The sequence below is a fragment of the Paroedura picta genome, chromosome 12, assembly GCF_049243985.1.
Source record: "Paroedura picta isolate Pp20150507F chromosome 12, Ppicta_v3.0, whole genome shotgun sequence".
Lineage (NCBI taxonomy): Eukaryota > Metazoa > Chordata > Lepidosauria > Squamata > Gekkonidae > Paroedura > Paroedura picta.
The window spans coordinates 27,639,642-27,666,503 of NC_135380.1; the positions used below are offsets into that span (position 1 = coordinate 27,639,642).

Genomic DNA, 26,862 nt, shown 5'->3' on the forward strand with positions numbered 1-26,862 from the left:
TTTTGGAGTTGTGAGACAGATTTTTTACATGAACCTTTTCCTTGTATTATTTTCCTCTGTGATTAACCAAGAATTATTTTTCACAATGAACAATAGCCTAGAATTTTATTCAACCAAATGAGGATGACTTTGTCTGTGGGTTATTGATTTCTCCAGGATCTATTAGGCAAAGGAAGGGTATGCATAATTCTTTCTCTGGGATGCACAGGCTCTCCCAGTGGGTTTTTGGATGCAATGAAGAAGAGGAAACCAAAAGGGTTTGTGCTGATTGTGGATTTTTTGAGGGGGGTGGGAGTATGTCAGGGAAGAAGATGAATGCACAAAAGCCTCCAGTAGGTCTTGCTCTGCTATGCTGGGAAAGAACAAAGAATCCGAATCTGAACAAAATAGTGTATTTTATAAGCTTTATGTGCAACCCTCCCATCCCTATTGAGGTATAAAAGACCCTATGTTTATAAAAATCATTTTGAAAGCTGGCCAACCCAAGTCAAAGTATAGTTCTAAGGCTTTAGACAGTCTTCCTACTTTATTATCAGGTTTAGTTTCCAGGTTGCAATTTTAACAAACAAGCTGAATATAAATATAAATGCTAAAATGCTCTCTTTTCCCCCCTTCCTCTTCTGTTCTCTTTCAACATGGCCTTCCAAGGACAATTTTGATTTTCATGTGTTGAGATTTTTTTTCATATATAGTTGTAACATTTATAAGCATAAACCCTCTGCAAAAATCCACATATAAAGGGTCTCCTAGGCTTCTTTACATATGTAGAACTTTCTCTGCCCAGAAGTGTTGTCTTCTGTGCTTTGGGCACTAATCCTTTGTACGCTCAACAGGGAAACCCCTGCTCTGTATACAGGGGGTTCCCCAACATGGATTCCTCCATATGTGCCTAGATCAGTGTGCAGATTAATGTTCCTGTGTGCACTTTGCCCTTGATTCAGAATTTAAGGTGCCTGTTTCGGTAGCTTTTAGGGAAGTTTCTGATCTTTCTGTGTGGCATACTAAAAACATCTAATATAGATAAGATCTGGACCAAGTAATATATTTGCAGGGGTCTTTGAGGGTATGTCAGAATTTATGGTCACCAGTGACTTTCAAAGCCCCCAGATGGCTTCCAAAGCCCACCACAAGGTCAAGATAACAGGCCTTACTTTCTTTATAAGGTAAAGGTAAAAGTATCCCCTGTGCAAGCACTGAGGCATGTCTGACCCTTGGGGTGACGTCCTCCACCATTTTCATGGCAGACTCAATACGGGGTGGCCTTGCCAGTGCCTTCCCCAGTCATTACCATTTTATCCTCCAGCAAGCTAGGTACTCATTTTACCGACCTCGGAAGGATGGAAGGCTGAGTCAACCTTGAGCCGGCTGCTGGGATCAAACTCCCAGCCTCATGGACAGACAGCTTCAGACAGCATTTCTGCCGCTTACCACTCTGCGCCACAAGAGGCCTTTTTTATACCAAGTGTCAAATTCATGGGGAAGAGTGGTGTTTGTGTCTGTGCATGCATGTGCACATGTGGGTGAATATGCATTGCTTTCCTCCACAATAATTTATCAGTAGGGAGATACATCTCCTTCATGCTATCTATTGCACAATGTGCTATTTCTGTAACATTGTACAAGCGCTCTTTTGTGGTCCTTCTGACATTGTTAGAAATAAGTTGCACAATTCCCCCTCCCCAAAAAAGTATGCATCATTTTGCGATGTCCATAACCCGAAAGTTTTTAGGTAGCTAAGACTACATCAAAAAGTGATATACGACAGCAACCCTATAAGGTAAGTCAGCATCATTAGTTGGTGTGGTGAAGTGGCTAGAATGTTGGACTAGGACTGGTGAGACCCAAGTTCTCATCCCCACTCAGCCATGGACCTTACAGAGTGACCTTAGTCTAGTATTCCCTTGTTCATAGCCTCACAGGGTTGAATTAAGGATAAAGAGGAGGAATGAAGAATGGATGCCACCTTGGAGCTCCTTGAGGGAAGGATGGGATAAAGATGTCATGGGATAAAGGTGCACTATCATAGGAGCCTAGGACATTTTGCACTATATTTCAGCCCTTGTTTCCTGCTTTTATGCCAGCTCCTTGCCTTTGAAACATTTTTCGACCTTGGATAGTTTTCCTCAGACATAATTTGAACTTGGGGAGGAAAAAAAACACAATGGTTTGGCTGTTTCCTTAAAAAATGTGCTTTTGAAAACAAAGTGCTGCATCTCGTGTGTACCCTTTACAGTTGCAGTCCTGGGCAAGGACAGAGTTTCTCCTGGGCCCCACCAGAGAACCCCTTTTCTGATGAAATGGCCTTCTGATGTCTTTTGGCACTGTCTTTTGTAGAGATAATAGACTACTTGTGTAGCTTACACTAGAGTACAGTGTGCATTTAATAGAAGGAAGTTGGCATTCTCTCACCCTGCAGGAATGCTCACAAGACGGCTTTTTTGCTGGCCGTCCTAGGGAAGACCCCAAAATCAAACTCTTAACCGAGGTAGCATTTAGCATTCCAGAACAGGAATTGCACAGGGGTTTTTCTTTTGGGGAGGCCTGTTTCTTTGCAAATCTGGCCTGGCCGTACAAGTCATCTGTCTGGTCCAGGGGTAGTCAACCTGTGGTCCTCCAGATGTCCATGGACTACAATTCCCATGAGCCCCTGCCAGCATTCGCTGGCAGGGGCTCATGGGAATTGTAGTCCACGGACATCTGGAGGGCCACAGTTTGACTACCCCTGGTCTGATCACTCAGGGCAGCAGTTTTTGCAGAGGTTCTTTTGGTGAGCCTGCATCATTTAGTTGAAACATGGCTCCCCACATAATATCTCAGGGGATGCTCAAATACACCTCTCAGATCATATGCAACTATGGCTATTTCCACATGGATGTTTCGCTCCCTCTTAACTTCCTTACAACAGCGCTGTCTTTGGGAGTATCCACATCATATTTGTCCTTCTTCTGTGTTTTTCCCTGCTTCGCTGTGTTCTTTCTCAAACCTAGTTTGATCTGGTCTTTTGGGAAAGATCACAACAAAGCACCTTTGAATACCATGTGGATGGGAAGGGGGTGCATTAATGCATATTTCAACTACCGTGATCACTTCGTCTTCCCGAACACTAGTGGGCTTTTCTTGGGATTTGGGGGGAGGAAAACATGGGAACTGCTGAGTCAGTATAGTATCTCAAATTTATAGCCATCTCCTGCCATGATCTGCTAGTCTTCTTTTTTACAAAGTAAATGGTCAAAGTTCCTTTTCTTTGTAGAGTTATAATAGGAAAGGTAAAGGCTATGTATTTCCCCTATAACTTTCTAAAATGAAAATACTGTACTCTGCTCTGGTTCGGCCTCACTTGGAGTACTGTATTCAGTTTTGGGCACCCCAGTTGAAGAGGGATGTTGACAAACTGGAACGTGTGCAGAGGAAGGCAACAAAGATGGTGAGGGGTTTGGAGACCAAGATGTATGAGGAAAGGTTGGGGGAACTTGGTCTGTTTAGTCTAGAGAGGAGACGACTGAGAGGGGATCTGATAACCATCTTCAAGTATTTAAAAGGCTGCCATATGGAGGATGGAGCAGAATTGTTCTCTCTTGCCCAGAGTGACGGACCAGAACGAACGGGATGAAATTAATTCAAAAGAAATTCCATCTCAACATCCGGAAGAAGTTCCTGACAGTTAGAGCGGTTTCTCAGTGGAACAGGCTTCCTCGGGAGGTGGTGGGTTCTCCATCTTTGGAAATTTTTAAACAGAGGCTAGATAGCCATCTGACAGAGAGGCTGATTCTGTGAAGGCTCAAGGGAGTGGCAGGTTACAGTAGATGAGTAATTGGGATGTGAGTGTCCTACATAGTGAAGGGGGTTGGACTAGATGACCCAAGAGGTCCCTTCCAACTCTATGATTCTATGATTCTATACTTATCCTTTTAAAAATAATTGAAAGCTGGGAATCAGTAGATCATGGCAAAAGATCATTATATCATTTTGATCCAAGCAGTCTTACAAGTACTGATTTTTTAAAGCCCTCTGGATGATGGGGAAATGATGACTACATGAGGATTAGGCAGGAATATTGGGGATATGCCTGTTCTGGACTGTGTCATACTACCCAGTAATTTGGTTCACAGCTTGCTTGGGCATGCTTCAGGACTAGTTGTTTCTTTTGGACATTTATCTGACTTCAGTGGCCAGTTAGATTCTGTTCCACTGTTCATCTAAACCTCCTGGGTTTGGAACACCAGTGTCTCTCCTTTTGTATGCCTCTTGCCACCCCAGCTGTCTGATGAGAGACACCACTGTCTGCAGTGAGATTGTCTTTGACTGACACTTCCTTAGGATGCATCCAAATGGATTTGTTGATGGCTAAGGTGCAGCTTATTTATTTTGGCACATCCCCTTTCTGGGCTTTCTGTCCTTGCTGTGTTCTTCCTCAAACCTTGTTTGATACAATCTTTCCAGAAACAATGTAGTTTGTGTTAACAAACCATCTGGACAGGAAGCTATGAAGTTTAGAAGGTCCTGCTCACATCAATGCCATTTTGCCTGCTGCTCCACTGGAAGACTTTTTGAACATGTCTTTAAATCAGCAATGGCTATTTTTGCCTAGTGCAGTAACCTATGTAATGACCCATTGCCAAAATCTAGTTCCCTCTGAATTTTTTTTTAAAAAGGGACTTCTCTAGTTCTTTTGTTGTAAAAGTTCAACAGAGAGAAGCCTTTTGATGAAACCTGGAAATTCCGAGGAACTAGTAAATTGTGGCAATAGATCGTCTTAACATTATTGGGTGGTATCTCCATAGCAATTACTAAGTTTTAATAAGAGACCTTTAAAAAGGTCTCCAGTGGCACAGTAGGGGACAAACACAAGAAGGAAGAAGGAAGAAGGAAGAAGAAGAGAGTTGGTTCTTATATGCCGTTTTTCTCTACCCAGAGGAGTCTCAACGTGGCTTACAGTCGCCTTCCCATTCCTCTCCCCACAACAGACACCCTGTGGAGTGGGTGAGGCTGAGAGAGCCCTGATATCACTGCCCGGTCAGAACAGTTTTATCAGTGCCGTGGCGAGCCCAAGGTCACCCAGCTGGTTGCACGTGGGGGAGCGCAGATTCGAATCTGGCATGCCAGATTAGAAGTCCGCACTCCTAACCACTACACCAAACTGGCTCTCTAGCACCTTTAGAACTAGCACATTTATTTTGGTACTCTGTCCTAAGAAATCTATTAAACCTCCTTTACAGACACCTTTTAGTGGTGACCTGGCCATTCTGTCAAGCCTTTTCAACTCAGTTCCTGCTTTTAGTTTTTGTTTTTATTAGCTTTAAGAATTCAGTTACAATTGCTAATTTTAAATGTGTTAGGATACATTTTGGTTGTCTTTCAGGCTGCTTTCAGGGACTGTTTATAGTAGAAAAGCAGCATATAAATGGAAATATCAGTCAATCCAATAAAAAAGGGCTAAATTTGGCCCCTATTTTAGTCATAAATCCTCAGGGAATAGAGTTGGGAGAGGTCGTGTGAAGCTTCTTTTTGTGTACACATTATTGTGGAAAATTTGGAGGAGGGGAAATAGGCTGATCTTCAGAGCTGCACTGTTGGGCTGCATCCAGGCAGTGGTTTCCTGCACTGCTGGTTGTTGATTTGGTGCTAAATACATATGAGGCTGCACCGCAGAAAGGAAAGGACAATGTTACGCGGGGCTTCATGGGGAAATTCCTTAGGAGTGTCGAGTGAGTTGAATTTATTTTATTTTGCTCACTTAATTTATACACAGTCTTTCTCCCCAATTGTGACCGAAGCAATTTATATCATTCCCTTCTCCATTTTATCCTCACAACAACCCTGCGAGGTAGGCAAGACTGAATGTGAGACGGACACAAAGTCAACCAGCAAGCTGTTGTGACAGAGTGGGAAGCCATACCTGGGTCTCCTAGATCAGGGGGTAGTCAACCTGTGGTCCTCCAGATGTCCATGGACTACAATTCCCATGAGTCCCTGCCAGCAATTGCTGGCAGGGGCTCATGGGAATTGTAGTCCATGGACATCTGGAGGACCACAGGTTGATTACCCCTGTCCTAAATCCTAGTCTGACACTGTAAACATTACACAACTCTAGCTCAGTGTACCTGAGAGAATCTTCCATCTAGGAAAGAGGACAATTAAATCAAGCCACCACTGAATCATCCCATACTAGGACAGTCCAAGAAGTATTTCCAGCGAGAAAGTTGGGGGGGGGGGGTTGGCACTATGTGCATGCTTGCTGTGAAGTAGTGGCTTCCTCCTCTGTGCGAATAGACTTACACAAACCCGCTGTCTCTGTGCGAGCTCTTGCCAAGGTTGAGAAAGCAGATAAGATGGGTCTGGAGCTTCTTGTAGTTCGTCCAAGGCAGTCAGGGGATCCACCAGCTGTCTGGGAGTCTCCCTGGCCTTCTTCCCAAAGAGGCTTGTTGGCATTCCCAAATGCTTCTTATAGGAGTGGCAGTGCGTCTTGGTGGGCCAGGGCGGCAAGGGATGCCCCACAGCATTACAGGTGTTCCCTGACTGGATAACATTTAGAAGCTGTAAGCCTTGGCAAGGGTTGCTGTTTTGTTTCTGTTCAGCTGCTTGGAATGTGTGAGATGATGTATTTAAAATGATAGATTCAAATGAGTAGCCGTGTTGGTCTGAAGTAGCACAATAAAATCAGAGTCCAGTAGCACCTTTAAGACCAACAAAGCTTACGCCTTGAATAAATCTTTGTTGGTCTTAAAAGTGCTACTGGACTCTGATTTTATTGTGCTAAAAAGCTAGAGGCAGCCTAAGAAGCACTTATGCCTGAGGCAGAGAATCCAAACGGCTCTCCCCCTTAGCAGTGATTTGCTTTTTAATAATGCTCCATATTCTGTTGCTAGAGCTGCCTCCTTCATGGTACAGCCAGCTCTGCAAAAGTCTGAGGTTCTTGGTTCGCATCTCACTTCTGCCCTTAATGCAGTAAGATGACTTTGGATAACATATTTTCCATTAGAGTCCATCTGCTGTGTGAGGATAGCTCAGGCCAACCTTAATCAGTTGTTGTAAGGATTGTTGAGGAGACATATGCAAAGTGCTTGGAACGCTGGACTATTATGTGCCTGCAGAGCACTGGCTATTTTTAGTACATCAGAGTTCATTCATGCAGTCCTCGCATCACAGAGTTGCCTGATAACTGCAACTACGGGCTGCGTATCTGCTTGGTGGAGAGCAGGATGAAGTGAAAGAGATGGCCCAAGGAACGGAAAGAGTGTCGTCTCTAAGAGCAGGTTACAGAAATAATGCCATCTTTACGCAAGAGTCCGGTGAAGTGAATATAATGGGGCACAATCAGCGTAAATGGGTGCAGCTTCTTGTGGATGGGAATGCAACATCCATTGACTCTTCCTGAGGAGATGCTTTATTGTTTTGCTTCTCTCAGCAGAAATGTCTGGTCAGAATATTAGTATAACAAATGAACAAGATCTTGTTCTGTTCGCAAATAGACGTAACTTTTACAAAGCAATACTAGTGCCTGCACTCGAAAATTCACTCCCTGAATAAATTTTTGTTGGTCTTAAAGGTGCTATTAGACTCTATTTTGAGAGAGAGATTTCTGCTGAGGGGAGCTCAGGATAATATTGGTGGGTAGGCAACGCAAGTTCTGCATCTAAATGTCATCGGGAGAGGAGAAATCCTTTTGCCATTTTGCATATCAGGAATTTCCGTGCCCAACATTTCAGCCGCACAGATTATAATGCCGTCCAAAGCCTCAAGATCAACTCTGACACTGTAGTGGCCAAAAGTAGTCCCGTGGTGTTCATTGCCAAGAGTTTACAAACAGGAATTTGACAGGCCATTTCAGCAACATCTTCTTTCTTCGTGTTTAGAGGTCCTCAGGACTCATTACTGTGTTGCCTGCAGCAGGGTGGGAGAACTACCCTCTAGAATAGAATATCAGGACCATTTCTTCCTAAAACAAACCGCTTTGATCAATGCCACTCTTTCTAAGAGAGGTGAAGGGTACCAAGAAGTAAAGGAATCTATGCTCACTTCACAAAAGCTTGGGCCATAATGATTCTGTTCCTCTTTAAAGTGCTGTTTGTCTGTTGTAGTTATTGCAAGACGTACGTAGCCACCACCTTGGAACTCATTTCCTTCTCTTTTCCTTCTCTCTTTTCAGACTGGTTCGGAGGGCAGCTCAGTTGATGGACCCAAAACAGGCCAAATGGAAGAAGGGCCATTTAACCATGTTGAAGAAAGAAGGCTGAATGAGGGTGATGGGCCAGGCCTGGCCAACGGTGGAAGGGAGCAAGCGGCTGGAAGAAGGGCTATGATAATGGAAACAGGGACATGGCTGGGCAGCCCACACACTGAGCAGAAAGCCAACTGGGAGGGCATGCCAGCTGCCCTTAGCCAGGGCGATTCCACCAATGCCAACTTGGAGGATGCTCAGAACCTGGTGGCTTTCTCTGCGGCAGCGGAAGCAGCCATGTCTTCGCATGGGATGGTGCCTCCGGCTTCCCCTTCTTTACTGAGCATGCAGCTGTATGAGAAGTTTAATGCCGAGATGAATCGAAGCGGAGCAGGAGATGGTCTGGCTGCACCTCCTTCCAACAGCTACCCTGGCGTTGAAGACCTGAATGCTCTGAAGGCCGCCCTCGCTCTGGCAAAACACGGCATGAAGCCGCCCAATTGCAACTGCGATGGACCCGAGTGCCCGGACTACCTGGAATGGCTGGAGAAGAAGATCAAGTCAGCCACTGGAGAAGACCAGAGTTGTGCCCCCCAGCATCTCAGCCAAGCTTCTGAACCTTCCTTAGACAATGGTGCTAATCCAAAGCAGATGCGTGCTGCAGACGAGAAGCCGGCTCTGTGTCCGTCAGAGGCCCTCCTTTTTTCCCAAAGTGCACTGAATATTGCAAAGGAGAAGAACATCAGTCTCCAGACAGCCATCGCCATCGAGGCCCTTACGCAGCTATCGTCAGTTCTTCCTGAGGCAGCCCAAGAGGCGCCGCCCCCTCCCCAGAGCCCACTGCCCATCAGGGCTTTCACCTCCAAGGAACAGCTTGGGCAGCCTTCCACCTTCCCGGCACACCTCCCTAATTCGGTGCTATCTGTGTCCAATGCCGAGCTGTACCAGAGCCAGGCCTCGAAAGCGTATTCCAGCCACCGCCTGCTCCAGGCTCCCACCTCGGCTTCCTCCTCCTGGCAGCAGGGCGCAAAGGTTGCTCCGGAGACGGCTCCCTATTGCCTTGATCGCAACAATGGCCACTTGGACACTTCGGGTCTGTTTCCCAACTGCACCTCCACCCCGCAGAAAGCAGGCTTCCCTGAGCAGTGGAGTGAAGAAAGCAAGCTCAAAAGCAACCTCTGGGGCCTGAACTCCAACCCACCTCCGCCCTCCTTGGCGAGTGACCCCATGGCCGAACTGGAGCAGCTTTTAGGCACTGCCGGGAACTGCATCAAAACCGTGTTCAAGCGCCCTGACGCGATGCCTGGCAAAGCGAAAGTCGTCAAGGCAAAGCAGGAGCAGCTAGGCCAGAACGAAGAGAACCCTGGCTACCGTAAGCCGGCTGGCTCCAGCCAGCAGTTATCCCAACTTCTGCAAGAGACAAACTTCCATAAGAAGACCCAGAAGGTTCTGCAGCAGCACCTCCACCACAAGCGCAGCCTCTTCCTTGAACAGAACCTTCCTCAGGGAGGCCCCCAGGAGCAGCTGCCTAGCTGGTGGGCTCCCAAGTCACAGGCCCAGCCTCAGAAATCAGCAGAGAAGTCCCCCAAGGAGAGGAAGAAGAAGATCCCGGCAGAAAAAGGTGCTCAGGTCAAGCCAGTCCGTAAGCAGGTCCAGATAAAAAAATCCAAGCAGAAGGACTCTCTGCCCCTCTTCCTGCCGGTGAGACAGATCAGCTTGGAAGGGTTCCGCTCAGCTGCCACTCCAGAGCGCCTAAGCAAAGAGATGCAAACCGAGCAGCTGCTCTCTGCGACCCCGACCAAGCTTTTGTTCCCTGCTCCGTTTACATCCAGCCCCGGGGAGCTGTCTCCATTGCAGAAGCTACTTGAAAACAGAAGTCCAGCTCCCAACTCTCAGGAAATGTGCCATCCCAGCCAGGAGGAGAGCCACTGCTACTACTCAGAGAATGCTGCATGTAGTTCTAACTCCCTCAGCTCTCCTTTGCCAGGCGTTGCCCCGTGCTCTTCCACAGGTGCTTGCAGCAATGGGCACGAGGAAGCTTTCCACCGGCCAATAAACTCGGCAGATCATCCTCTGTTTGCCCACAATCCGGTCACGGTGGATGACAAGCTGGAGGAACTGATCAAACAGTTTGAGGCCGAATTTGGAGAAAATTTCAGCTTGCAGAATTCCGAGCTTCCAGCTCCAGTTCTGCTCCCTGATGGGTCTTTGCCAGCCCATCCCCCTTCTCCCCCACATCCCTTGTCTTCTCTGAGCCGCTCTCCAGAGCCTCCTGGGGGCTTGGATTCAGCTCTCCAACCTTCGGCTGCTAATGATTGCACACCGCCTTTGATGGGCACTCCCAATGCGGGTCACAAAATGTTCTCCCTCTTGCAGGGTGGTGAGCAGCCTTTTGAAAACCCTTTTGCTGCTCGGTCTCCCAAGCAGATAAAAATTGAATCTTCTGGTGCTATTACGGTGGTATCCACCACGTGCTTTTACTCTGATGAAAACCAAAATACAGACACTGCTTCCATGGAAGGGACCCCAACCAAGGATAAAGTGCCACTCACACCTACTCTCAGTGGATTTTTGGAATCTCCCTTGAAGTACTTGGACACACCAACCAAAAGTTTGCTGGACACACCAGCCAAGAGAGCGCAGGCCGAGTTCCCAACTTGTGACTGTGTGGGTGAGTCATGTGAGAACCTCTTGGGTGTCGGTGTGTGTGTGTCTGTGCGTGCTTTCTAGTCCATCGTTCTATACCCACCATTAGCCAGTAGCTTCTGGGAAGCTCACAGCAAAGCATGAAGACATTACTAATTGTCATTGTTGCTAACCTCTGTGCTAACCTGATGAAACCTCCCTGTTAGAATTTCTCTAATCTCTGCACACAGCTGTCTGTCATGTGGTTGTGAGTTCCGTACGTTGGAGATGTTCTTTATGAAGAAGTCCTTTTGTCTGTCTTGCAAGCAAAGTGCTTGTTCCTTTGTGCTGTGTCAGGGGTGCAGGGACAACATTCCTGGCAGGATGACCTGCCTGAGGCATTCCAGTTTCAGGTGCGGGGTTACCGTGCTGGGAGAGGAGAGTGGGTTTGCTTCTCCTGTGTAAGGAAGGAGACATGCTCAGTTTTAGAGCCTCTGCTTTGCATGCAGAAGGTCCCAAGACTGGTTTCTGACATCTCCAGTTAAACAAGGCAGCAACAGCAGCAGCAGCAGAAGAGTTGGTTGTTATATGCCGCTTTTCTCTACCCAAAGGAGTCTCAAAGTGGCTTACAATCACCTTCCTTTCCTCTCCCCACAACAGACACCCTGTGAGGTGGGTGAGGCTGAGAGAGCCCTGATATCACTGCTCAGTCAGAACAGCTTTATCAGTGCTGTGGCCAGCCCAAGGTCACCCAGCTGGCTGCATGTGGGGAAGCGGGGAATCAAACCCGGCTCGTCAGATTAGAAGTCCGCACTACTAACCACTACACCAAGCTGGCAGGGGATGTGAAAGAGGCTGTGTATTTGGGGAAGGACAGGACCAATCAGGCATGTGGAGACTCCAGTCATGTTAATGGCTGCTGCTTTCATGTCTGTTAAGCTCCACATGCTCCAAAAGAATAGGATTCTAGTTTTTAAGAAGAAGAGTTGGTTTTTACACCCTACTTTTCACAAGGAGTCTCAAAGGGGTTTACAATCGCCTTCCCTTCCTCTCCCAACAACAGACACCCTGTAGGAAGATGAGGCTGAGAGAGCTCTGACAGGATTGCTCTAAGAGAACAGCACTATCAGTGCTGTGACGAGCCCAAGGTCACCCAGCTGGCAGCATGTGGAGGAGCAGGAATCAAACCCAGCTTGCCAGATTAGAAGCTGCCACTCCTAACCGCTACACCACTTATGCAAGACCTAAGAAGTTTCATTTAACATGTGTGTGTAGGAATAAATTTGCCAGTTATCATCTGGGTCTTGAGTCTTCTTGTAAGCTGACCCTGGTATGTGGATTGTGGCTGCACTGGGACCTTGGCTATTGGGGTGCAGTAGGTTTTCCAGCCCTTGGTCCTTGCTATGTGTTCTTGGAATAGGGACTCCTGCTAGAGGGGAAGCTTGGGCTGGAATCTGAAACACTGTGGACAGGAGACATCTCTTTCTGTGTTGACTAGGTAAAGGTATAAAGGCAAGACTTCCCAAGCTCAGCCAATCCAGAGGCTTCTTACTGGTTACCGATTGTATGACTCACTTTCCCTTTCTTTGCCTAAAGAGGCCTTGGAAACTTGAGTGCACACAGCCCCAGACCACTTCTGAGCCTAAGGCCACAACCTCAAGTCATGAGGCTACGCTTCTTTTGAAAAGTGTGCCCAGTGCCTTTGAGGCTAGCATAGCTGGGAGAAGTTTTAGCAGCTGCCTCTTTGGATCCCCATGACTGTTGGGGGAGCTTGATTCTTTTCCCTGCCAAGCAACCTTCTGAAATGCACAGGCAGTCTCTTCGGGTTTGGAGTTGGCAGCTCTGACTGTCCCCCCCCTTCACCTATTGATTGGGCTTCTAGGTTTAGGGCTGCAAGGGAAGGGGCTGGGAATGCCCTTCTCTTTAGACTGTACAACGGACTCATGTCTTTGCGATGCAGGAAAAAATTGTAAAGTCTGAAGAGGGAAGGCAGCCAGAGAAGAGCTAAAACTAGGGGTTTTGGCTGGTACCGCTACCATCAGCTGCTGTAATAAAATCTGAGGATACTGCATGTCCATTATTGATCTTTGTCTGAATGGCAGCTGTCCAGCTGAGGCTTGCTTTCTCTTTCTCTTGACACCGAGCCACAGAGATGTGTCTGGAATAAAAATTAGAGTTGGGAGAGAGAAGAGGGAAATGCAGCAGCCAAAGCCCAGTCCCTTCTGTTTGGGCAGAGAACGTGCCAAGTTAATTTAGAGTCGGCTGCTTCCAACCTGGAGAACGCCGCTGCCATTGTTTCAAGTTTCTATAGCACAAGCAATGTGGCAGGTGCTGTATGGGGCAAGTTCTCAGACTCCCCCCCCCCAGATTTCTGCTCCACCAGCCACAAGTGTGGAGAGATTGATCAGATCCAATAGAAATGGCTGTTGCCTCCACCGTGTGCAGTTCATTTTGAAGGTGAAGGTTTGAAGGCTGAGCCCACCAACTGGCCCAGTGCAGACATAATGCTTATTGATAGTTTACCCTTTATTATGGGTTAGTATTTTATCTGAATGCTGGTACATCATGGTTTCAGACTGACTGCCAGTCAATAGTCTACACAGGGCTTTCTACCTTCTCTAAGCTCAAATAAATCCCTCCCATCTACATTGAATTTGATTTCCATTTTGATTTGGGGTGCTTTAAATTTTCCCTCTGCAACATGCATGATTGATCTGGAGTGATCCTACCTTTCCCCTGTGATATCCAGAAATGGATATAAGCCTTGATATTTGAAAGATCTGCATCAGTAAGTGTGTAGATTTCTGCTTTTTGTGAATTCTTCCTTCTCCATGCCTCATAGCAAAGCAGTCTTCCCTGGTTGGCCAGGTTTTCAGTTCAAAGACTTCCTGATTTCCAGTTGCAAGGCTTGTCTTTAAGTGACTGCACTCCAGAAGCCCTAACTTCTCTCAGCAGGGATTTGCCTCTTCGATTTATTCCCCCCTCCTTTGCTGTCTCCAATCCTCTCTATCACCCCCCCACCCCCACCCCCACCCCCACACCTACATACACCCATTCAAGAAAAGAAAGAGACTCCTGCTATGCTTGGCTCCCCCCCCCACTCTGAGCTTCCCCAATCAAGTGCAGAACACTTTCTATTTCAATTCAGGGGAGGGGGAAATAGAGGAAGATTTGAATTCAAATCGATCTGAATTCAGCACGATCCACAAGTGCAGAATCAGCCCAGGTATGGAATGATTGAAGTGGATTGTTAAAACAGAGTTTGTACTAATGGTGGGTAATGGCTGCATTGTGCCAACCTTGGTTAAGATAGTTCCTCAATCTCTCCAAACTCTTGGCTTTCAATATGACTAGTAAGGTCTTGCTAGTGTCATGTTATATATACCCTCAAAAGGCATGGTTTAATACATAAGTTTTTTCTTTGCCTTTTTAGGACCTTCCCCAGAGATAATTGCTAACTATGATGTGTTTCAAGATAATGGTAAAGATATTGTAATACAACAGGTAGGATGGGGTTCAGCGGTATAATTTCTCTAACAAAAGCCCTGAGTCTGAAGTGGTTAAGGGAAATTCTTCTTTTACTGGCATACTTAACTTAAATACATAAGTAAAAACAATTACGTGGAGCATCTCATTACTTTCTGCAGAATAATCTCACAGTATTAGCACAGGAAAATATTAGATTAAATTAGAATATATTTGATAAAAATTAAACACCACTACAAATGGTAAAGAGCCTCTTGTGGTGCAGAGTGGTAAGGCAGCAGACATGCAGTCTGAAAGCTCTGCCCATGAGGCTGGGAGTTCAATCCCAGCAGCCGGCTCAAGGTTGACTCAGCCTTCCATCCTTCCGAGGTCGGTAAAATGAGTATCCAGCTTGCTGGGGGGTAAACGGTAATGACTGGGGAAGGCACTGGCAAACCACCCCGTATTGAGTCTGCCAAGAAAATGCTAGAGGGCATCACCCCAAGGGTCAGACATGACCCGGTGCTTGCACAGGGGATACCTTTATCTTTACAAACATATATAATAAGTAAAAATAAAAGGAACAGCAAGTAAAGGTATTTCAAAGAGGGTATCTCTGAAGTTATTGCAATCCACAGATCCTGAGTCTTGAAGACATTGAGAGGAATTGAACATGGGGGGAGAAGAAGAGTTACTGCAGTCTAATGAAACAATATATGGTTCCCAGGTCTCCTTGTGTTATTTTCAAGAGGATTTCTTCTCTTTTCTTCATAGTTAATGCCTTTCCTAGAAGAAAACCTAATCAGTCCTCAACCGTCAGTTGCTGGCTGTCACTAAACCCAAACATTCTAAGTTCATAACACCTCCCAGTTAGAAAGAGTAATGCCTCACATGCCCCATCTGTCTTGAAATTTGCATTATCTGCACATAAACAGATTAAATGTTTGGAAAAGAAACCCTGGCTTCTTAAAGACGTTTCTTTAATTTGCTCCTGACAAAATAGCCTACTATAAGTGAGATGAACTTTTACAGCTTGAGATATGTGTGAGGACGTAATTTTGAAGAGTTGCCTTGCATGTGTCCTTGCAAAAATATTCAGGAGTTGATGATTCACTGGTCTTTTCCAAAGCTGAATCTGCAAGCACAGATATAGGAAATCATTTGCAAAGCCATATAAGATAATCTCTTGCTATGTTCTCATTTTCTGCTGGGATAGCTAACCTAGATTTGGTGCCCGGAGATCTCCTGGGATTGTAACTGATGCCCTGGAATGAAAACTGATCAGTTCTCCTGGACAAAATGGCTTCTTTGGGAGATGGAATCTATGGCATCATACCAGAGCCAGCTTGGGGTAGTGGTTAAGAGCAGCGGCTTCAGATCTGCATAGCTGGGTTGGATTTCCCACTCCTTCACATGCAGCCAGCTGGATGACCTTGGGCTAGTCACAGTTCTGTTAGAGCTATTCTCACAGAGCAGTTTCTCTCAAAGCCTTATCTACTTCACAGGGGCCCATAGCAGGGAGAGGAAGGGAAGGTGATTGAGACTCATTTGGACAGTGAAAAGCGGGGAACCAACTCTTCTTCTTCTTCTACTGAGGTCCCGCCTCAAGTCCTAGCATCCTCAGGCTCCGTCCCCAAAATCTCCAGTAATTTCCCAACCAGGAGTTGGCAGCCTTTTTGATGTGCAGGGATTGCTTTTAAAAACAAATTCTATGACTGCCAGGCATTACATCAGAAGCTTCCAATTCAAACTATGGAGTATAACACAAGTCCTGAGTTTGCATGAGAAAATCTGCTGCCCTTAATGGTCAATAGAATGTGTGCAGTTTTTAAATCCTTCAATGAAGGAACAGTATACAAAAGCAAAATGTTTTACCCATACATTAAAAAGCCTCTAGCATTAACAATATCAAGAAATCTTTAAGGATTCCTAGCGATACTTTGCTAAATTATAAACAAATAAATTAGAAAAATCTTCAGGCAGAGAGTCCATGTATTCCTCAATATAATAAAATTATAGAATCATAGAATCATAGAATCATAGGGCCATTTCGCACGGGGATCTTTGTTGCAAATTGTTTGCGGAATGAAAAATCGCCATTTAAAATAGTGGAATTCGTCGTTTTGCACACCTGGCTTTGTAGTGGAATCAGTTGCGTTTTTTAGCGTTTCCCACAGGCTTCCGGTCTCGGCAGAAATCGCTAGAAAGGAAGCGCTATTGCCAAGCTCGTCCCGCCCCTGGCTGTCAAGCAGCCAATGGGCAGCCGTTAGCATGCTCCCAAACAGCCGCTTTCCCTTTAAGAAAGGTTTTTTAAAAAAAAACAGACCCATAGCAACGAATCTGTGTAGATTCGTTGCTACGGAGAGACCCATCCAGCTGCCTAATGTGAGCTGTCGTTTGATTGTATGATCGTTTGCACGCTGCCTCGAGTGATAAAAATAAATTCCCCCCCCCCTTCTCACGGGCTTGATTTTCGGCTGAATTTATGTGTAAAAAATAAAGGGACTTTATTTCAGCAAACGGGCTTTTAAGTGGTTTGTGCTTAGTGACTAAAGGTGAAGGACTGAAGCCAGGGAAGCCTCTAAACAGAAAGAGGCTCGCTGGTGCGTTTATCCCCGCTCGCTCGGAGAAAAAAAAATGGCGATCGCTTCGCCGGAAGTTTGGAGGAGAGAGCCAGGGGGAGGGACTTTGAAGAACCAGCAACAATGGTAATGCACAGGTCTTTAGCGCTAGTGTTGCAGATTGGTTGCAGGAGTGTATCGCTATCCGGAGGGTGAATCCACTTTTCTGGATTCCCCTGAAAGCGCCACAACGAAGCGCTTTTGGCGGGTCGGTTTCAGGATTGTTGCAGATTGTCTACGACGTCGTGGGTTATGGCAAATTAGTAGCGTTTCCAATTAGCAACCATTGTGCTATTTTGAAGCCGTGCGAAATGGCCCATAGAGTTGGAAGGGCCCATATAGGCCATCTAGTCCAACCCCCTGCTCAACGCAGGATCAGCCCAAATATATAGGGAATATATAGCCCCTGTCATGTAAGAAGATCATAGTCTGACAAAGGGTGCTTGCATTCGAAAGCTCACGCCTTGAATAAATCTTTGTTGGTCTTAAAGGTGCTACTGGACTCTGATTTTATTGTGCTACTTCAGACCAACACGGCTACTCATTTGAATCTTTCCTCAATATAACAATTCATAAAAAGTTAGAATACTAAAACAGAAATCCTAACTCCTACAAATTGTTGTGTAGTTATAACTAGCTTGCTGATTGTTGATGCAGTCTTTCCTAAGAGCTGTCTGCATTCCTGCTGGAGCCTGTTTGGCCCACCACTGAATATGACTGTAATCTCTCTAGTAGCTTCTGGTCTGTGAGCAATACAGCCTTATCCTTCATCTGAAATGAGTACACAGCTGCACACATCACCCTGTGCATGACAAATCTAATGTGAAGTACAGTCTTCAGCAACATGATGTTATAGCCAGAGATATAACAAAGGACGTTTACTCAGAACTGAGATCTTAAGCCAGGCTTTCTCTGTCAGGGTTTCATGAAACCCTGGGGTTTCTTGACAGCCGCAGATGGGTTTCCCGAATGGATGAGAGTTAATTTTCTATATATTTTTAAAATTTGTTAAACATTTAATTGGGTGATATGACCATATATGGTCATGTCACACACCCACACCCACAATGCCCAATGATGAACCTGGAGGGGGTGGGAAGGGGAGGGGGCCCGAATGGGTATGTACACAGCTCTGCTTCTCAACCATATTCTGCACGATCATGCCACTTCTGGGGTTTCTTGAAGCCTGAAGAATGGCATTTCTCAATGGTCAAAAAGTTGAGAGAGGCTGATCGAATGTTAGAAAAGACTGTAAATACAGTTGTGCTATCTACTTCATAGATTTGGCAGTCCAGTCCTAAGACTCCTGGATATTGTTTATTTAGTTCATTTATTCCCTGCCTTTCTCCCCAGTGGGGACTCAGAGAAATTCACCTTCTGTGGGGTAGGTTAGGCCAAGAGTGTGTGACTGGCCCAAGGTCACCCCACAAACTTTCATGACGGAGTGGGGATTCTAATCTGAGTTTCCCAGATCCTAGACAGATGCTGTATTCACTATACTATCCTGGCTCATAGCTGATGCCCTTGCAGCTCTGGCATAATTTACCAGTATCTTGTGCCCACTCAGTAGAGAAAAAAACATCAACCATGCCAAACCCAAGAAGCCTGTGTTAGAATCTTTATCAACACAATTAACACTTGTCAATCTTAGCTGTTCCAGATATGGAAGAAGCCAACCAATGCATGGTGGTGCCAAATATTCCTTCTCAGTATCACTTTGCTCCCCCCCTCACATAAAACAGAACAAGGGAAAGAACATCGGCAGTACAGCATTCTGTGGATGATTGTGGCATGACCCATACTACCTATCGTACAGTAGCAAGGGATTCAAATTCCACCAAGGAAGAAGGCAGTAAGAAAGCAAAGCTACCTTTTGGCCAGCAGCAAACCAATCCTTAGCAAAATAGGAAGAGAAAGCAGAAAAAGACACATCACAAGACACTTGGACTCCTCCACTGGCCCTGGTGTTGAAACCATCTCTATATCCCAAGGCAGGAACGTCTGCAGCAAAAGACATGTCATGCCTGAGGGACCTCTTTCATGACTGTACTTAGCTGCCAGAGAGGACTGGAAGGAATGCTATGCACAGCAGAGTTTTTGCTCCACCAGGTCCAGACATTGTGGAAGGGCTTCTCTTGTTGATTCTCTTGTCGCAGGTTTGTCATTTTACTTGGCACCTTAGCTTGCTGCCTTCACATAACTGGGTTCATTAGGCTAATTACAGATGCCTGCTGCTGTTCACGTTGGCAGCCCCAGCTCCAATTCCCTTCCCGGCCATGTTGTCTGCCTCCAGATTGAGGGTAGGGTTTGATTGTGAACACACAGGAGTGTGTTCCTCACTTGTGCACAACTGTGCAGACACTGGCTGTCTCTCAATGAGGCAGCTTGGTGTAGTGGTTGGGAGCAGCGGCCTCTTACCTGGAGCACCAGGTCTGATTCTCCATTCCTCTACTTGCAGCCAACTGGGACAGTCACAGTTCTCTCAGAGCTTTCTCAGCCTCACCTACCTCACAGGTGACTGCTGTGGGCAGAGGAAAGGAAGGCGATTGTAAACTGCTTTGAGACTTCTTTGGGTAGTCTCTTCTTCAGTGTAAAGACAATTTAGGCTAGTAACAAGTAGGAAGTGGGCACATATTCCTGTCTTATTAAACAGTAGTAATAGAAAATTGAGAAACAATCGAGGCATTTATTGAATAGCGTCAGGAGTGTTCTGAATGAAAGTAATCTGAAAGAGGTTGCTAACACTAATTGTTATGCAATTTCACATAGGCCACTCCGTGAGGCTCTGGAGGGCAAAAGGGGAAAGTGGCGCATGAAGAGTTGGAGAGAAGCAGTTGATTCCATTGAGCTAGGTGGCTGTTTTTCCTTGAATGGGAGGTCACATGAGCATGACCTCATGCTTACATCACAATGATGTTCTGCCCGTGTGTCTTCAGGGGGAGGGTCCCTTTCTTCACTGTGCATATTTACTATGTGCCTCTTGTGTTGGGAGATATTACTACCAATTATTGATGGAAGAAGGACCATTCAGCCACTTTGCAGTAGGTGCTTTACTGCAAGGCAGGGGATTTGCAGTAAACAGAGTTGCATTCCCCCTCCTTTGCTTACTTGGGGGGGGCAGCATTGTGTTTCTGGATATAAGAGTCCTGAGCACAGCACTGTGACAATGTTTATTCTCATCCCTGGCTGGTTGTGCAAAGTACTCTTTCTTCAGAATTTTCATCATCAACATCCCTCCCCCTGCTGTGTGTATCTTCAGGATGCACATGATCATGCCATGGCTTATATGGTACTTAGGAGAGCTGTAATTGGCACATGCTTAGTTGGTATCCTAAACAGTACAATGCCTGCATAGGCATGGTGGTGGACAGGGGAGGGAGGGAATTTGTTATTTTGTTTGTGCCAGTCATCTCCCTGGCATAACATTAGGTTGGCACTGGGGGTAGGATATGGGCTAAGGTGACCAGATTGTCCCACTTTTGGAGGGGCATCTGGGGGCACCTGGCAAATTGTACTTATGCTGAAATTAAAAATATATATATTACAATACTGTTTTTGCGTTCTATGAAAATTTTTGTTGCTCCATATAGACCAAATTTTTAATCAAGAACGAAACATTGGACTCACCTGAAGGTTTCTTTTCAGTGGGGCGAAATCATCCAAGGTGGTTAGGTCACACCTCTGCTTGCTCAGGTAGGGCATTCAGATGTAGATTTTCAGAGCCGCCTTCCTGAGCGACCTGAGTCTGACCGGCCAGTCTTGTCCAAGCCCTGCTGCTCAATAGAAAGTTGTTTTAGCATAGCCTTTTTTTTTCTTTTTTTTTGAAGATGTCCGTGAATGCTGGCTAACTCTGGTTGCCATTAACCTCTTGGTGAGAGTACCCATGCATCTACTGGCTTTACACTGGTGTGCAGTCAGTACATGTCTTATTTACTCTGGGGTAAGAACCTAATTGATATGTGAAGCATTGGCAGGATGGCTTCAGGATGGTGCCCTAAATCAACTTCAACTTCGGATGCTGACGGGGGAATTTAAGTGAGGGCAAATCTCAGCTGGTGGAACTGAAACTTATATTTGGTTTTTAGAGCTATTTTTTGGTTCTGACTGCTGGCATGCTGCTTTGAAATAGGAAATATTCTAAGGTAGAGTTTCTTTCCAACAATGAGTGGTAGCTTTGTTTTAAATTGTAAGTTATGCTATAATTCCTGAAGTATCGCAAAAAGGCATGTAGGTACTGGTACTGTGCACATATATTTAAAATTTTTGATCAATTAAGTCAGAGGCAGATGATGGATTTTTAAAGCCCTTGTTAGTTCATAGTTCTAATTCTGAGGAAGACTGCCCGAGAAAGCTCCTGCCTTGAATAAATCTTTGTTGATCCTAAATGTGCTATTTCTGATTTTGTTGTGTTAATTACACATAGTCATAGTGGCAGGCCACACAAACTGTTTGCAGTGCCCTTTTGCTTCTTTTTTTTAAAGCAGAAAGTTTACATAAAGTTCCATTGCTTTTTCAGTTCCTGGAATTTGGGGGATGAGATGTGTATGAAATTCCCTTCTTGTGATATGATTTCTAGTTATTACTGCACTGGCTGGCCACAACTGTTGTTTGTAAGAGTTCTGGGACCATACAGAAGGCCCACGGGTGATGCTGAGATGACTGGTAGGCAGTCTGAATGCAAACAATAGATAGCAAAGAAGCAGTCTAAAGGAAGTTACTTTCAGACCCTAAGTGGTTGGTTGATTCAACAAAATTATCATTAGGAAGTGTCTTGTAAACAGAGAACATGCCATGTCCTTTCCTGTTCTTCACAGTCTTATGTTTGGTTTGGGGTCTTCTGAAGAGACAGTTAACAGAAGATTTTAAACCATGGCCAAAATGTTGCTTAGAACCTCCCTGGCTGTGCAAGTCTATAGAAAGAGGAACAGGCGCAGGGCTTGTTTTCAACTCCCCTTCCCCCACCTTCGCTCCCCTGGTGACAATTGGATCTGGTGCGGCTCAAAAGAGGCACCTCCTTCCTGTCTGCTTTGTGGCTTTCTTACCTCAAGCTCCTGGCATAGTTATGCAATCCAAGTATGTTTGTTTTATTCTTTTTAAAGGTTCTCTTTCTGTGTGTTCACCCTTTCCAATATGCCTGGAGAAAAGGAAGGTGGCTTGGTGATTGACACAAGGAGCAGTCACTCCAGCCTCTGGTCTAGCAGGGAAAACAGGTTCTTCTTGAAGCTGATCATGGGGAGAAGATACTACATGTGTTGCAACTGCGATGTATGTTTTGCTCCAGTGGACTCCCTCTGCTCGCACTGTGCATGCCCACATGCACTCTAGAGCAGGGGTAGTCAACCTGTGGTCCTCCAGATGTCCATGAGCCCAATTTCCATGAGCCCCTGCCAGTGTTTGCTGGCAGAGGCTCATGGGAATTGTAGTCCATGGACATCTGGAGGACCACAGGTTGATTACCCCTGCTCTAGATGCAACTGTTTTTTTTAGGAGGGTAGAAACAAAGCCAGAACAGCCATGGTGCATTTCCCACCCTAAGTGATGCTCCCCTCGTTGATCTTGCACAATGCAGCACGGGTGGACTCGAAGCAACTCTGAGATGGTGAAATAGACAGTTGTGCCATGGCATTCCTTGGGATGTTGTGGGATCCTAGGCCCGCCTCTCAGCTTGCACACGGCTTCACTGGCGCCAGTAAAATATACCAGGATGGAAAGTTTTGGGAATTGTTTTGAGGCTCAGATGCTGGGACTCCGTGGATAGAGCCTTGCATGACACATCAGGGGGTAGAACCAGATAGGTAAGGAGAGGAGCCTAGCGAAACTTAATGAGGAAGTCCAACTAATAGCAAAAACGTTTTTTCTGAGCTAGTAGTCGTAGGCTTCTACTTCTCCCCAGGTAATATCTGCACACTGAAATCAATGTATTTATTCATAGGGAGCCGGAATGAGTCCACCAGCTTTGCCGAACCCCCTACACACAATTGGCAGATCATGAGCTTTGTGTAAGATCTGCCCCCATGATTGAGCATGCTGATTTTTCAAACAATGCTGATCAGGGGGAATGGAGCCTGTGCATATACACTTTGTTCACATGTAGATGTCCTGCTCTGAATCAGAAATCATGTGTTGGCAGGTCCAGCATGCTCATTCCCACTCTCCCTCTACTAGCCTTGATTTCGACACTGATATGTTGTCTGAAGAGGGCTAAGGAGAAGGCACTGAAATTTCAGGACAGACCAAGACTTGGCAGTCACCACCAGACCTGCCTGCCAAGACTTCTGTGGGCCTGGCAAAAACTGATAACTTTCAACAACCAAAGTTTTGCTCCCTTCTTTGTGTGGCTCTGGTGGGTCCCTTAACACCCCATTCGACAGGCCCTGTTCCCTTTAAGCATCGGGAGGCTGCAATAATATAATCGACTGTTATTTTGTTCTTTATTTTAAACAGAACAAATAGTTGAGAAAGATGAGGGTCCCTATTACACTCACCTGGGTTCTGGACCTACTGTGGCATCCATCAGGGAACTCATGGAGGACCGGTAAGTCACAGAATATATGCAGTTCCTTGAATGTAAGGAGGGAGGTGAGGTTCATTACTGTCACAGTTCTGCACAAAACGCTTTGACCCTTTGGACATGGTTATCTAGTGAAGAAGAAGAAGAAGAAGAGTTGGTTCTTATATGCCGCTTTTCTCTACCCGAAGGAGGCTCAAAGCGGCTTACAGTCGCCTTCCCATTCCTCTCCCCACAACAGACACCCTGTGGGGTGGGTGAGGTTGAGAGAGCGCTGATATCACTTCCTGGTCAGAACAGTTTTATCAGTGCCGTGGCTAGCCCAAGGTCACCCAGCTGGTTGCATGTGGGGGAGTGCAGAATCGAACCTGGCAGGCCAGATTAGAAGTCCGCACTCCTAACCACTACACCAAACATGAACCAGCATATTCTTCCTATGACAGTCAGCGAGGGCCTGCCTCCAATAGCTCTGTTTCAAGCAGGGGTCTGCAACCTATAGCAATATTGGATGCAGTAGTGAAAAGTGCTGTTGTCACTGAAGACTTATGGTGATCCAGTAGAGTTTCCAAGGCAAGAGATGAACAGAGGCAGTGGGTGTGCCATTACCTGCTTCTACTTAGCAACCCCAGTGTTCCTTGGTGGTCTCCCATCCAAACACTAACCAGGGTTGACTCTGCTGAGATCTGACGAGACTGGGCTTGCCTGGGCTATCCTGGTCAGGACAGAGCCAAATGTGGTGTATACAGAACAGCACAGAAGTTTATGAAATTCTGCATGGGGAAGAGAGAGTAGACAAAGAGAATAAGTCAATCAGTGGCTACCAGCCATTGTGATTGAATGGAATCTCTACATTAGGGGTAGTCAAACTGTGGCCCTCCAGATGTCCATGGACTACAATTCCCATGATCCCCTGCCAGCATTTGCTGGCAGAGGCTCATGGGAATTGTAGTCCATGGACATCTGGAGGGCCAGGCACTCAGCCTCTGAAATCCAGAGTGAGGAAGTAACACTGTGGAAGGTCTTGGCCTCTATGTCCTTTTGTTGTCCTTCCAGAGGAAGTGGTTGGCCACTGAGACAGTATGCTGGACAAGATGGACCACTGGTCCAATCCATCTAGCCTTTTCTTATGTCTGTAATATGGCTCTTTTAAAAATGAAATATTTAATCAAGGTATATTGGAGGGATAGTTGGGATACAGGATTAATTAATATGTGAAGGCAATGGCAGGGTAAGATTTTTATGGAACGAAAACATTTACAGAAAGGAAACATCAGCCATTCTCATGAGGAGGTGTCAATTCAGTGGAATTCAAAAATTTCTAACGATAATATGGTCTCAGTCCAGCCAGTCATATACATTTGGACTCCCCAGTGATTTCACGATAGAGATTAAAGTACTAGCCTGCCTCTTCATTATTGAAATAAATGGAGCTTTAAAAGTTCATAACATTGTCTAGGCTGTGGAAAAATATGTGTTAAAATGGGTTTTTAAGGAATTTTGAACAAAATTCAGGTTTCGTTTGGCTATAGTACATTTTGAATTGTGCATACATCAGAATATTATATATTGAATATATATATATAACTCTTGAAGTTTCAAGAGTGATTGAGTTGTATATAGGAGGGAATGATGTTCCTTAACATTTTGATATTAGAAATGCCTTTACTAAAACTTGTTTGAGATTAAGCTCTACATTTCTTAGACGAAGGAGGCAGAAAAGAGTTAACCTGTGTGCAGGTGGGCACTCCTATTAAATCTGGGGTTATTAGACCCTGCCGTTGACTCATAGCCTCCTGAACATTCTGAGTCATACCTCAAGACAGTGCTGATGAGTCATGTGCACCTTGTATCGCCCGACTCAACTCTCAGGGTTGGCAAGCTGTCACTGGGAGGAAAGACGTGGGTTGGTAAAGACCCTTCAGGCAGCAGTTGCTGTTGCTCCCAAAAGCTCCCACACAAAACATATTTTGTTCACTCTACGTGCTGCAGATCGCATGCCATCACTGCCAGTGAAAGAGTGGGCAGCACAGTCCTTTTCATTTTATTTGCTTGGTGCTATCAGTGCACCTGATCCCTGTCCCAAGAAGCTTACAGTCAAATTTGACACAAGGGGTACTACAACAGGAGGGGAGGGAGAGGAGGAGCAATAGGTCAAGACAGAAGGTGTATTCCAGCTGTACATGTTTAGGCTTAGTTTCACTAGGGGAAAAGAGTTATAAAGGATATGGCTAAAGTTTCATGAAAAAGGATCAGAAAGGGCTAAGATCTTAAGCAGTGATGTATTGGCCTATTACAGCGGTTCTCAACCGCTGTAACATCGCAACCCCAACTGCAGCAGCGGCATGTATGTACAGGTGGGCGCGCAAGCGCATAATGATCTGGAGGCGGCCAGTGCTATGGCTTCACCACCACCACCAGCCGCTGCCACCACCAACCTGTCCTGGCGATCCTGCGGAAGGGGCCAGGCGACCCTACTTGGGGTCGGGACCCGATGGTTGAGAACCATTGGCGTAGGTGAATTTGAAGAGAAGCTGAGTGGGAGATGACAGGGCCATGGAGAGAGACAGAAGTAGACTAGAAGCTGCTGTAGGGATTCTAGGTGGACAGATGCATGGCATGGTCAGAACACTGGCAGAGAGCTGAACAGAAGTATGGGGAGGCTGCAGTGACAAGTGGAGGACCAGAGAGAAGGTAGATGCAGTGATCAAAATGAGAGAACAGTTTCTTTCGCTGAAGAAGTAGAAATTAATTAATTTTTGCAGGACTTTAAATGGAGAAGAAGATATTCTGTAAAACTGTGTCAGAAAGCATTTCACTCTGTCCAAATTTCATAGTAGTTTTCAATGCTTCCCAAGATTTCTTCAATGGAAAAAATATGAGGGAAAGGGCCTTACAAAAAAAAAAAAAAAGCACTGAAATCAGTTTTTTTTCTCTGTTCCTGTCTTCAACCAGAGCCTTAACATCTCAACTCCACCCCCATTTTAGTTCAAGCCTTAATGATTCTGGGCAGCCAGCCAAATGTCAGGGAGGGGAGTTAGCAGCCCCCCCCCCAACCGCAGAAGTCCACGACCCTAATTGAAAACAGTGCTTGTTGCAGGGCTCTGAAACTGTTCACCTAGTGGCCTTTGGCTTTGAAACATTAATAGAAAAAGGCTGAGTATGCAAAAAGTTATGGTGTTTCATTTTTCAGTTCCTGAAGACTGGGTAAGGGGAAGCCTGCAAGGTGAGATAATAATATTGACATAGCTCATTGGGCAGAGCTTATTCCCCTAATACTAAGTATTATTGCTCTTCTGTTAACAAGGGCTCTCCTATTGTACGATTACATTTGCTTTCTCTCTCTGTCACATTATCATCCTGCCCTTTGTGCAAGGAGCTAAGGGTGGCACGCGTGAGATTATCCCATTACATCCTCACAGAAAATTCAGAGTTTACCCAAAAAGGCCAGTTGTGTGTGATTTCTTCCCTAATGCTGCAGCTGCCAG

General features: G+C 45.7%; 1 protein-coding gene across 9 annotated transcripts in view; it reads left to right on the forward strand.

The window, feature by feature from the left end:
- TET3 (tet methylcytosine dioxygenase 3) overlaps window positions 1-26,862 on the forward strand; it is a 93,479-nt gene that overhangs the window by 46,516 nt on the left and 20,101 nt on the right. For all 9 annotated transcript variants that reach the window (XM_077305467.1, XM_077305468.1, XM_077305470.1 and 6 more), the window contains 2 exons: window positions 8,147-10,829; window positions 23,314-23,404. In XM_077305467.1, coding sequence (XP_077161582.1) covers window positions 8,147-10,829; window positions 23,314-23,404 — 2,774 coding nt within the window. The remainder of the gene's footprint in view (window positions 1-8,146; window positions 10,830-23,313; window positions 23,405-26,862) is intronic.